Source organism: Gambusia affinis, linkage group LG13 (genome assembly GCF_019740435.1).
Source record: "Gambusia affinis linkage group LG13, SWU_Gaff_1.0, whole genome shotgun sequence".
Lineage (NCBI taxonomy): Eukaryota > Metazoa > Chordata > Actinopteri > Cyprinodontiformes > Poeciliidae > Gambusia > Gambusia affinis.
In genome coordinates this window covers 17,121,670-17,135,407 of record NC_057880.1, presented here as the reverse complement: position 1 = coordinate 17,135,407, position 13,738 = coordinate 17,121,670, and the positions used below count along the sequence as shown (strand labels likewise).

Sequence of the window (13,738 nt, the reverse complement as noted above, 5' to 3'; positions counted from 1 at the left end):
ATATATATATATATATATATATATATACATGAACTGTTGGCTATAAGAAGCATCACAAGGTAAAAAGGAAGTCATGAAATATTGAAACCCTAACAAATGTGAAAACAGTGCATGCAGCTATTTGAGCTTTAACGTGTGTCTGTTGAACCTAACTTATGTATTTTGTTAATGGGAGAAATGTTAGTTGCAATGCTAATTTAATATAAGACAATTGCTTATTTATTTATTTATTTTTGTATTTTCTAATCAATTCTGGCCAAGCCCTACTTTTGAAGTTAATTTTTAACTTTTGAAAATTAACAAAGGTCTGCGCCCCTTGAAGGAGATATTTTCTTGTCTTTCCCACTTTGAAGAGCTGCTTAGAAAAAAACTACAAGGATTTGTGAATGCTAATAGCTCTTTGACAATGTGATGGACAAAAATCAAACGAATCGTTTAGTTAATGTTACTTTATAGGGTTGGTGTTTTTCTAAATAAATAAATAAAAAAACTAAAAATAACAACAAAACAAAATAAAAAAAATAAAAAATAAAGTAAAAATATAAAATGTTTGAGTTCATTCCTCTGTGACAAAAAAAGGATTTACTTTGACGGCTTTTACACGTTTAGAATTTAAAAACGAAGTCAGAGCTGTAAACCTTGTTTGGATCAAAGATGGAACAGATCGCTCTTCATAGTGGAAGAGCGGTCTTCCATCATAATCCTGGCTATCCGGGAGATGACGCTGTTGCCGTGCCGCCGTCAAGGCGCGCGCGCGCAGCGGCAGGCATCCAGAGCGGTGCGCATCCAGTTAGTTGAAACAGTCTGCGCTGTAGTGGCCAGGCATATGCTCGAGGAGATGAGCAGAAGACGGACGATGGTGCTTTTGCATGTTTCCGCCAGCCTGGATGAGGTTTTAGATTATCTGTAATCGTGCGCTGCAGTGCGTCGCCCCCTCTCACCTCCGGAGGATGTTCGGCGACAGAGAGGGCATTGTGTGGGACCGGGTCGGACGGCCACACCGGGACTACATGTGCTACCTTGGACCTCCTGCCACTCTTTTGCCTATGTAAGACATCTTAACTTAAAAAAGAAATACTCTAAGGGAAGCGGGAGAACCTGTTGCGCTCTTGATTTCACCTGTGCGCATGGAAAGTTGACTTTATGTGCTGAGCTGCTGCACTTTATGCGTGATGAATGGTTCAAATGCAAATAAGTAGCTAAACTTACGTGGCATTTACATTTGAATGGATTTCCAGAATGGGTCGGTAAATGCTATTTTACCGCCACATGACGATGGTTTTATAACAGCTTAGGGGCTGACAGATCAACACGAGCCTCATTGTTGGGTTGCTGCTTTTTCCTCTTTTTCCAACTGGTGCTTATTTGGTATCAAATAGGCTACTTATCTTCTCTGCATGCAAACATAACCCTGGATAAGCTCATGCAGGTTTTGTGGTCCAGTGCCCACTGGACGCCCTGAGGTGTCACTGGAGTTGCCTCTCCATCTCTGCAAATCACTCATGATCGATTCATTAGCTACACACTCAGATAAGCCTATAATAAGAGATGCCCTGTGCGTAGTGTACAATTGCAGGACCAGTCAGTTTGGTTTAGTGTCATTCAGTCTGCCGCTGTGCGGACCACTGAGAGATGATGATGATCATGACTTCTCTACGGTACAAGGGAGGCGCTACGGAGGCCCTCGACGCCTGTGGGACACGCAATACCAACCTCCCTGGTTTAGCCTCTTATTTCTCCAGGTCAAATTTTATATGCTCCCCTTCCCTTTACCAAGCGGCCTCGCTCGGTCTGATAACATTGTCAGCCCCCTTTTGTTTTCTCTTCCCAGCGGGATGCGCAAGTCGCCCGACGTGAGCCCCAGAAGGCTTTCGGACATCAGCCCTCAGCTCAGACAGCTCAAGTACCTGGTAGTGGACGAGGCCATCAAGGAGGACCTCAAATCATCGCGCTCAGTGGAGGACATCAACAGCGCGTCCATAGAGGAGCGGATATTGCGAATCACAGGCTACTATGGATACCAGCCTTGGAGTACAAGCTACAAGAGTAAGTCTCCAAACTTGGATCTCTTTGTCGATTTGATCTCTTGATGACAAGTCGATGTGAAATTTTAATAAGAAAACAAGCTTCCTGAATAAGACACTAAAAGAAGTCTCATTAGATACAGAGTTGACAGCTTTCATTGTGTACTTAATCAGAATACTTTATATAAAGAAACTTTGAAAGTGAATAACTATTGGTATTGAAATTAATCAAGCAAATATGTTTAGTATTGGGTAAATTCAGTCCATTTTAACAGAGTAGTGCCCTATTATTCATGGTTTTGCAAGTTTCACATTGTGTGCTTTCCAAAGATGGTGGAAACTATGCAGCCTTCAGTTTGGGCCCTCCGATTTCCAAAACCTCTTTCTTCTTTGCTAATTAGTTTATAGAGCAAATATAGTTCGTAATATTATGTCTTCAGCACTGAATAAATTTACCGTTCCTTCTGAATCAATACGGAAGAAGCTTTAATTCCAGGCATGATCTTATTCAGTGTTGCCGATAAGCACACTTGCTTTGTGTTTCTCAGTTGCTAAATCCTCAAAGTAGTTTTCTTTTGTTGTTGTTGTTGCTGTTGCTGCAGAAAAGTGGAGCTTGTCTTTGCTTCTGTGGATCTCAAGCTTGGATTAGATCAGTGTGAATGTTGCTCCAATTAGCGGATTCTTTGAAGAAAGTTTGCTGTCAAAGCATCTTATAGCTTTTATTCCTCATTCTCCTCTTCCACATTGCAAACAGAGGTTGCTTGTGTGAGGAGTATTGGATCTGATGCATAATAGCTGCAGATGTTGTTTGGTTTGTTCATCTGGCATCATACTGTTGCTGTCCTTCTCTTATGACAATACGCAGAATCAATGATCAGCCTTCTTGTGTTTGCTATTCTTCTGCTGCTGTCGGTTAACCGGTGGCAAATCTGCGCAATTTTATGAGAATGTAATATTTAACAGATGCAGCATCTTCAGAAATTATATGACTGTACATAACACCATCTGAGCCCTGCAGAGCTAGACGGAAACTGTTCATATTTGAGTAGTGTGTTTATTTTGTAGAACTGGCTTAATGTGGTGTAATGAAAGAAAGTGAAAAAATAAAATAAAATAAGAGCTCTAAAATTTTATGAAAAGTGCATGTTTTTTTCTGTTTTTGACACCTTTCTAGTAATATATCCTGATGGTTGTAATTGTTGTAGTCATAGAGTGCAGAATACAACTCCTGACCAAGTTTCTTTGCAATGCAGTAGATTTGAAAGTTGCTTTGTTCAAGATACAACTTTAGAAAGGGCAGATGTGAGCAAAGATAAAGTAAATTCTGAAAGTTCCTAAAGAGGAAAAAAAAAATCTTTGCCAAAATAAATATTTTTGAAGAATTCTGATGAACTTCTAGAACACTCCAGTCTTCAGGTCCCATCTCTGCACAAAAGCTTTTGTTTCATACAAATTGTCTCTCAAAATGGAAGCTTGTTAGCTCCAGTTTAATGTGTCAGATATTCTGGTGGTTCTTCACGTTGTATTCAAAGAATTCCTGAAGAACTTGTGAACTCCTGTAGGCAAAACCTCCAGCTCATTCTCATTTTTTCCTCTTTGAGGTTTAACCTTAAAAACCAACTCCCTCAGGAGCTGGCAGGTTCTCGGGTAGGAGTCATCCATAGATCGTGAGCAACCAATCAGAAGCATAATATGGATGGGTTAGGTCACATGAAACTTAGCCAAGACAAAAGGATTTTTTTCTATTTTTGTTCACTATTTTTAACGCAACAATGAAACCATTAATGCCAAATACCTTTACCATGCATCAAACACCATTTCCAGAAGTTTTTCCCACATAAGATTTCAAAAACCATACTGATTCTAATTAATAAAAAGAAGACTTCTGATTAAGAGTTAAACATCTTTACTTAAAGTTATCTAACCTACGTCAAAGCCTTTCTGAATTTCTGCATCAGCAAAGTAAGATTTTCTCTTTTCTGCGATTTACAGATACTACTGAGGCGATAAAAATATTAATGTGTTATAGATTTAGGGACACCATCAGTGTCACCAACTGTTAAGTTAAATATAAATCAGGTCCATCAGGTACAGCTTAAAGGGCCTTCGAAGCATGGAATTAAAGTAAATGAAAGATCATATCTCATGTATTATGTGCAGTAGATAAATTATTTCATACCATAAATCTAGCCTATTCATTTGCACCAGTTAATGACAAAATGCTAACTAAGAAATATTGCAGAAGAATTATTGCAGAATAAGGACAAGACTCAAGTAACTTCATGTGCTGAGAATTTACAGATATCATTATGAGCAATGTTTTAAAATCATTAAGGCAACTTGTTATTTTTGAGTGTTCATTTTACCAACTCGGCTGACCGATTTTGCATGATTTGCTTTCAGACATAATTGTCAAAACTAGTCATGAGAGCACTTGAGCTGCCATTAAAAGCAGTGAGAGGCATGACACTTTTTTCTTTATTTTGCTGGATGTCCAAAAACATTGTAGATCCAGTGGGAGAGAAGGAAGTGTTAATCTAAACTGTATGTAGGTTTTTTTTTAAATATAGCAAATTTTAAAGCGCATCCAAAAATGTTGGAAATACTTACAATTATACATGGTTGTGGAACTCCAGTCATACCATTTCCAAGGCACAATTATTTCCAGCAAATTTGCGCCATTGTCTAAATGAACTTATTTAGACATTTACTGTACCCAAAGCTGTGGTGTGTGGTGACAGAATCTGCACACACTTCAGACAGATTTCATTGTCAAAGAAACCAGTTCTCCCTAGCAATCAAACTACCTGCCACCAGGACTCGCTGGGAACAACAAAAGCAACATTTAATGCTAAGGAGTGGAGGACTCGATGCTGAAGGCAGCCAATTTCAAAAGAGGCTGCAGGCAGAGTGCTTTTCAGCAGAGCGCAAACAGAATCCTGCTTGTTTCATTTAGCACCAACCTTTCCAAATTGGCACTTGTGCTCTTTTGCACAGCGGTAAGCTGGGTGAAAGCGGGAGTTGCTGGTCAGCCATGACTCAGGCTGCAGCTGAGAGGTGGCTTTGCCTTTTGTATGGACTTAATAGATCATCTCAGTGTCCTAAGAGGGAGGCTTCAGGGTTCACACACACGCACGGAGACATGCTGTATTCTGTAACAGACATTTGAGGTTAACAAAGTGTGAAAAAAACTTGGCTTTTCGTTGAGTCAGTGAGTCATGTTCCCCCTGAATCCAGTACATGCAAACTCAAAGCAGCATAGAAGTAGTGTTTTGCTTTTGATGTGGCAGACATTAGTCATTTATGCTGCTGCTTTGTCCATTTTATCCCTTGGTACCACTGCCCTGTATTTAAGCTGAGTTAGGCTTTTGTGGACAAGGCTATGATAGCCACAATAATGTACCCACTATGTCTACTGTTTGAATGCAAGATTAATGTGAGAGCTTTCTCCTTTCAAACAGTACAGCCAAAATGGTAGCAGCCATTTCCCTTTTGGAAGATGAAAGTGTTGCTCCATCTTCCTGAGAGAATTTTTTTTTTACTTTACTTTGAAAAACAGATAGAGAGATCGGTCTCAGATTAAGAGAAAATGAAGACTTAACAAAGAAAAGATAGTGAGAACAGATGACCAAATGTAATTCCAATCAGAAGTTTGTATTCACTCATCATGGATATGTTTTTTCTAGGAAGCGACCATAGGGCATTCAGCATGAATGATTCTGTAAAACAAGAATTCCCAGGAAGGTGAATAGGATTTCTCTCATTTTTACAAACACAGTTGAAACAAATATCAGCATTCATCATCTAAAGTGAATTTTAAATTAAAGGAAGCTAACATCAAGCTTCTGGAATGTTCTGTCTTAATTCCAAAATGAGACATTGTGAAAACTATTAAACTGTACTAAAAGTCTCTGTCCAGGACAGAAAACCTACCAACACTTCTGATAATAAGGGATGTCTAGCAGGTAGAATTATGACTGAACTATTTTTGATATCTACAAAGCGAGTACCTTGTCTGCAATATTTAGCTAAACCTCTATATACCTATTGTCTATTCACACTTATTTGAGTGATTGTTGTGCTGGTTGTATGTCCGGCAGTTATTTGGCAAGAGGCGAGGTTGAGCTGTGCAGGTCATCAGTCCATCATGGAGCAACACAGAGTCACATAAGATCAACAACTGTGCACAAACACACTCATGCAGGACAAGAAATGCAAAAAGGACAAATTAAGCAAACGATTGTGATTGTGGGAGAAAGCTGATGTACTGAGAGAGAAGCATTGAAAACGAGGGGAGAATAAGCTGACTTCATGCATAAATAACCTAGGTGCTAAATCCTAACCAAAATTTCCTTTATGTGTATTTTGACCCTACGTGCACTAGGCATAGTCTGTAAAAAAAAAGAAGAAAAAATTTAACGTGTGCTCAATTATTATTTCTAAAATTCACTGAAGTCCTTGGTTATTTAAATATTCCGGTGACGAAGGAAAAAAAATCAATCATTATGAGCCTAAAATTTATTCATTCATGCCGTGTATGTAAATATCTCCCTGGAGTTGTACACCATAAATTAGTATCTCACCCATCATTTCATGTATTCATGTATTCTCTATATATAACTACTTATTTTGTGTCTTTTCATCTTTGCAGATGGTAAATTTGCTTAGCTTGAATATTTAAGGGTTTAACAAAAAAAGTGGCTGACGGACTTCTCATCACTGAAAAAAATTTGAACTTTCCAGTTTTATTACAGAGCGGAAGAACTATCACAGTCAGATGCATTCTGACTTTTCTGCCTCATGTGTTCCCTCTCACCGCTCAGTATTACTTCTGCTGAATTTGAGCAGGATGTCATCCGATAACACCTCCCTGATATTACGGATAATAAAACCCATCAGAGTGTCATCTTCTCAGATAGATAAGAATTTCAAGTGGAAAAAATGGTGAAATGTTAAAGTTACCAAAAATGTTTTTACTTGCTGAAACCATGAAAAGAAAATGGATGAGAGTGGGTAATTACCATTTTCTTCATCCAAAGAAAACACCACATTTTTTTGTTTCTTAATTAAATTAAGAAAATTAAGAAACCTAAGAAAACATGAGAAACGATTAACAGGGGCAATTTGTCAGAACATTAACTAAAAACAATGACCTACATTTTTTTGTGTTGTTCTGAATGCATTAGTGACTGTATAGTTGCTCAGGAAGACTTTCTAGGCATGAGTTAAGTTTGAGGGCAAACAGAGGATGATGTTTGAGCAGATAGAAAGTATGTTTTCTTAGCTCAGGTCACTGCCTTTGTCAGTGCAATTGTTATTTTGGGTTTGTGATGGTCTTCTGAGAAGTGAACCATTTGTCAGACAAACAGACTTGGTTTATTTTCCTAATTTACTCACACTATCCATCACAAATGTAACTCCCCTCTGGAGCAAATTTAGAGCTTCGCGAGGCATGAAATGAGGTTGAGTTCTATTTTAAGCTGAGGGGTTGGACGTGGTGAGACACAACAGTAGGGCAGGTTTGAGTGAACATGTACCCACATACATGTTCAGTGCTGCCAGTTACAGGTTTGGGGAGATATGGCTCAACGGTGGAGGACTCCTTTCAACTCAGCCGGAGCTGAGAGGAAAAGCGCAGTAGCTGGGTAAATGCAGAGGGTTTACTAATCTTTCTGTGAAAGAAAACTATTTGAGTTGAGGAAAACATCCATTGTACAGCAGTTTTCATGTTTTGTGATTGAGCAGTGAGGCAAATTTACTTTAGGCTACAAAAAGCGAATTTAGATTCAATGCTTAGAGCCCTTTGTTATTCCTGTAAAGGCGTCCCTGAGCAGTTTTTCTGTTAGTTTATGCTCATTTTGTTTTGTTTTTTTCTTTGCCGTTGCCATGGCAAAGTTTTTTTTTGGTCTGCAACAGAGACACAAAATGAAAAGAAAAAGGCTGACTTTTGTGTGACTTTCTCATTATTTACATGCAAAATGTGCTTAGTAAGTCGTTTTATGTTTTTGACAAGTTTTTCTCCTCTGTGCACATCTGTAGCTGCTGTCAAAGGAAAACTCCTGCTCTCAGTGAATGTATTAGAGATCTATCAAGGGTCAGAACCACATGTGCGTGGCATTTTGGCTCTCGGATTCTGCATGCTCACATGCTCATCTACAGTCCTCCATAAGGAGATAAGACAAAAACAGATCGAGGTGGTCGTATCTCTGTCCAGTTATCTCTAAGAGGCTACTGGTGCTGTGCATAACATATAATATTCTAAAACTATCTGATACCACTAGCTCTATAACATCTGGGTATTATTAATAATTTATATATTTATGTAAGTGGGTTGTAGGACATTTTGAAATGTGTATTAATGAGAACATGCTGCCACGTTGAGTTCATCCAAACATGCCGGCTTTTCTATTTGTAGTTACTAATGTATCAATAGCTGTGAAGTCATGCCGACTAACTGGAAGAGCAGAATCTTTAGTTTCGATTCTGTCTCTGCCAAAGGGAGTAAAATGTTGGAGACAGAGTCTGCAGATATAGACTTTCCTTGGATTGTGAGCCATTTCAGCAGATTTTTATTAAAAAGAAAGTAATTTTTAGAGTTGTACTATGAAATTGTATCCACCAATCTGTGACTAAAAAGCTTCCTGTTTGTTTTTGGTTGTTTTTAGGTTTTGCTATCAAGAAAAAAAAAACCCTAAGGTGTTGTTTGGCACATCTAATAATGTAGTTTCTCCTACTACTCCCACTGTACCAGAATTTTCAAGATGTGAGAGAAATGTTTTATACTTTTTGGCTAACAAATTTGGAGCCATCAGGTTCAACATAACATTTCTCACCATCCATTTCCCTCAGAGTCTGATCTCAGACATAAACAGGAAATCATAGCTCTAATTGGTGACGTAAAATCTGCTTCATGCCCTCTAAGCATTTGTGTTCAGACTTCTTTATTCTTTAGGATGTTTGATACGCTCAGCCTCTGCATGGTGGACATGCTTCATGTGTCCTTAAAATCTTTTAAGAATACATAATAGCTCAAAAAAGTGCTTTTCTGAGCTATTAAAATCTATTGTTGGTAATTTTTTGAGCCATTAGAGAAAAACACAATTTAGACCAATCTCCTTCAAGCAGCCACAGATGTGGTGTCAACCAAATTTAAAATTTTCTCTCCAAAGACTCTTTGCTCTTTAGATTAATAATATACTGTAGTTGACCAGCTAAAGTTTTATTATTCATTTATTATTCATCACAGGGCATTGCCAAGACCATCAGTCATGTCTTTGGGCTGTAGGAGGAACCCAGAGCACTGAACGACTCCCACGCATACATGTTGAGAAAGTGCAAACTTCTTGCAGAAAGACCCCCTTCTTGCTGCAAGGCAACAGTAAAGCTGTTAGCGTGATCTATTTATAACCCGCTACATGATTTAGCTACATAATTTCTGCAATTAAGCAACATCCCAGCAGGCTTCTTTAGAAACTGGCCTCTGAAATCTGTTTTTTTTTTCTTCACTTGAGAATCAATCCAAACTGCTGATTTGAATTTGCTGTTATAATTTGAGAAATATATATATATATATATATATATATATATATATATATATATATATATATATATATATATATATATATATATATATATATATATATATATATATATATATATATATATATATACAGTGGTGCCTGTGGTCATCGGGACCCTCGGGGCAGTCACCCCCAAACTGGAACAGTGGCTACAACAGATCCCAGGAACAACATCAGACATCTCAGTCCAGAAATGTGCAGTCCTAGGCACAGCCAAGATACTGCGCAGAACCCTCAAGCTCCCAGGCCTCTGGTAGAGGACCCGAGCTAAGAGGAAGAAGAATCACCACCCGCGGTGGGTGAGAAGGGAATTTTTTTTTTTATATATATATATATATATATATAAACTGAACCTCTTGCTGTCAAACGCTGAATGGGAGATCAGTATGCATGTTTTTTATACAGAATTATGCTGATAGTCATACCTCTTTTAGCCAAAACTTCAGTTTGTATGAAATGCAACAACTAGACTATAAACAGTTTACAGCAGAGCTGTTTTGGCTTACTTAAACTGCTCAAAATCAAATCTTAAAATCTGTTTATCTTTTAGTACCTGCCTTATATTGAGAAGCTGGATACATTTCAGACTTACTGTAGCCCTTTTTGTTCTGTATGGTTCTTAGCTCTGTAGGCTTAAGGTTGCTGATGGTGACATTTCCTTGTAGTTCAACTCAGTGGAAGAGAGAAAAGAGGTTTCAAAAGCATCCATAAGGGTTTTTATATAATATCTACAATTAGATCTATAACTTTATTGTTTGCTGCTTTAAAGTTGCAGAAAACATTATGTATTTTAAGATAATCAATTTTGCGAATTTATCTGTGAAAAATGCGACATAAATTAACTTTACTTGTACATTTTTATGTTCAGTCAGAACACCACTGTCAAAGCTTGTCTGCAGAAGTTTATTTTGAGCTGTTATCCCTCCAGTACAGTGAGAGCAGCTTCTGTTGTGTAACATTGCATCTATAATTGAAGAGGATGCATAGATCAGCACACACCTGCTTCAGAAGTCTCTTTTGTGCATATAGAGCTGGAGGAGCTGCAGATCAGATCTGTCACACTGAGGAAGAAAACCTCCAATCTTGTCTCTCACAGCTGTTCATCTGGCTTTGTGTGCCATGCAAAGTGGTGGAGTTTACTGTAGTGTGGAGGGAGTTAGCAGAGCTGCTGACAGTCCACCAAACTTAAAACAAAAAATGCAGTTTATCTCAGAAGTCAGACTAAAGTCTTCTTGTATGTCACCTCGCATGGGTTATAAAATTATATTTCAAAAATACTGCATGCATGAAACAAATGCATCTATTTCAACGCTCAATGTAGCTATTTATACAGTCAGCTACTGTTACTGGTCGTACTTTTCAGAATTATTCCTAAGGACAAAACCTCTAACCAAATCATGGCTTTGATCCTCAGTTCTTGGGACTAGTGCTTCCTTCTCATGGAAATTTTGCTCAGAGGAAAATCCTGTCCTCCTGTCATCCCTTTCTCTTCCTCACTTCTTTTATCTGTTGTTAATTAGAATCTGTGAAGTGATGACTCCTATCTCTGTGTAATTAATTAAGGGTCAGTTGTGGTCATACACAGCACATCATTTCTTGCTCTGGCCACTGAACAGCCAGGCTCAACAGGGAGAGCAAACTGTCAAGAGGGGTTCCTGAAGTAATTAAGGTACTTATTTGGGTATTTTAATAGAAGAACACTGAGAGAATCAGAACATGTGACACTATGAAACGTGGACGTAAGCTTTCCTTATGTGATTGATGCACTTCTGAACTTGAATATATTCTCGTAAAAGAAAAGTGACAAGGAAGGTAAGGTAAGGTTATCTTAACAGTCTTCACACACAAAACAAGTTGAAGTGCTTTACAGAACGTCAAAAGAAAGACAAGTAGAAAACAATTGAAAAAAAACAACAGCTTTGTTCTCTGAAACAGAGTTAATATGTCAAACATATTATGCCATAGCTTAAAAGTGACAAATGTTGAAATTCAGTAAATAAACATTTTCAGTCCTGATTTAAAGGAGCCAACAGTGTCAGCACATCTGAGAATTTTAGGGAGCTTGTTGCAGAACCAAGAAGCATGAAGACTTTAGAGCAATGAAAATTACTTTCAATTGCAATATAAACTATTTACTGCATGTTCACTTAACATCAAATTGCACAGTAGGCTCAGTAGTAGACACACAGCTATGTGTGTCTGTGCCTGATATATTTTTGGTTAAAATGTGTTGGTACGTCATGCAGTGAAGTAACTTACTGTAGATCAGCCAGGCATTGTAGGAGCCAGTAGGAGAAGTGATATTTCAAGATACGTAATAAAATTCAAGTAGAAGTAAAATTTCTACTTGAGTTAGCTGAATCTATGCTAGAAATGCTTTTATTTGTCTATTTAAAGTTACTCATACACATGGAAATCACTAAATGTAACTAGTTACTGCCCACCTCTGATAAAAATAAATGTTAAGTTACCAGCAGATCATATCACTGACTCAAACACTTAAAGAAATCAGCTGTGGGAAAGTGTTATATGGGTGTATCACACCCACTGTACAATATATTAATCATTTCCCTGCCCTTCAATAAAAAATAGAAATCTGAAAGTGTTTGTTACTCATCCGTGACTCAGAGCACAGGCCTGAGTCACAACATGAGTCAGGAAGAGTTTACAACATGTTGTGAACTTTTCGAGGATGTCTCCAGCTGGCACTCAGAGAGCATCTGTAACCAGAACTGTGACAATAATAATAATAATAATAATAATAATAATAATAATAATAATAATAATAATAATAATAATAATAATAATAATAATAATAATAATAATAATAATAATAATAATAATAATAATAATAATAATAATAATAATAATAATAATAATAATAATAATAATAATAATAATAATGGAGGAAGTGGGTTGCAGTCTAAGAGAGAAATTAAAATGACTGACGTTTGAAGTATTATTCTGCTATGATATAAAACAGTATTACTTTAATTGGCAAAACCAAAAAGAACTTTGTTTGCAGGAGACAGTTGGCAGTGGTATAACTTATTTGACTCTGCAACCAATTTACTCTGCAAACTGCAAACTGCAAACTGCAAAAGCATTAGCGAAACTAACAATGATGCCCTGACATTGACAGTTTTATTGCCTTGCTCAACATCATATTACCAGCAGGCATGACACAATACTATAAAATTAAATACGGTTCAATTAAAAGACTTTTCCAGTGGCAAAAGTTCACATTGGAAAGGTCATATTCCCCCGGTGGCAAATTTTCTTTCAACAAACAATTTTGTTTTGGCTTTTCAGAGACAAAGCATGCCCAAGTTTCACATTAGCAATAAAAGAAAATAAAATATATTAATGTTGTCATTCTGCATCTGGTATCATCTTCCTAATTTGTGCCGTTGGGTGTCGATGCTGACATTGTGGATTACACTTTGTGTTACTAAACACTTTGGATGAAAGACCCACACAGTTTGTGGTGCGTGTGTATTTATACACACAGTGAGCCAACTATGACTATTTTTTATTTTTTTTGGCAGGATAGGACCATTAATCACTTGAATCTTAGCCATGTTCTTAATAAAACCTCTTACTTCTTTCACATCCATCTCAGTTTTCTATTGGAGAAATATTGACTAAGTATCTGATGTCTGTAGCATCTGATGGATCATTGCTTTTTTTTAAGAGACCAGAACAGATCTTTCTATTTTTGAAAGGAAAAACTGAGGGAAAATGACACTTTAATAAAGAATTTAACATGACACAATGTAACATGACAGAAAGGAATCACATTTAACTAAAGATAAACATTAACATAAAATCTAAACCCATACACCAAGAACAGAGCACAACAAGGAACTAAAAATCAAAAGTGAATACAGTTAGGAATCATACTGACAAACTGAAAAATAACAGCAACTCAAAATGATCCCAATACAAAACCAAGTAGCAATCAAAACAGAAAGACCCTCAGATTCTGACAAATAACAGTTCTGGCACATTTTGATTTCTCTTTAAGATCTGTATGCAACATTGAAATGTTTGTTTTCTACTTTCTGCATCCACTGGAAATGTTGCTGTCTTTGCAACAAAATGTTTATAGTCAACTTCTTACAGTTAAATAGC

General features: G+C 37.2%; 1 protein-coding gene across 1 annotated transcript in view; it reads left to right on the top strand.

Moving 5' to 3' along the window:
• Positions 1 to 825: 825 nt before the first annotated feature.
• The window catches only part of slc35f3b (solute carrier family 35 member F3b), a 51,415-nt gene continuing 38,502 nt past the window's right edge, over positions 826 to 13,738 (top strand). The window contains exons 1-2 of the mRNA XM_044136720.1: positions 826 to 1,048; positions 1,832 to 2,046. Of these exons, the coding sequence (XP_043992655.1) occupies positions 951 to 1,048; positions 1,832 to 2,046 (313 nt within the window). The 5' untranslated portion in view covers positions 826 to 950. The remainder of the gene's footprint in view (positions 1,049 to 1,831; positions 2,047 to 13,738) is intronic.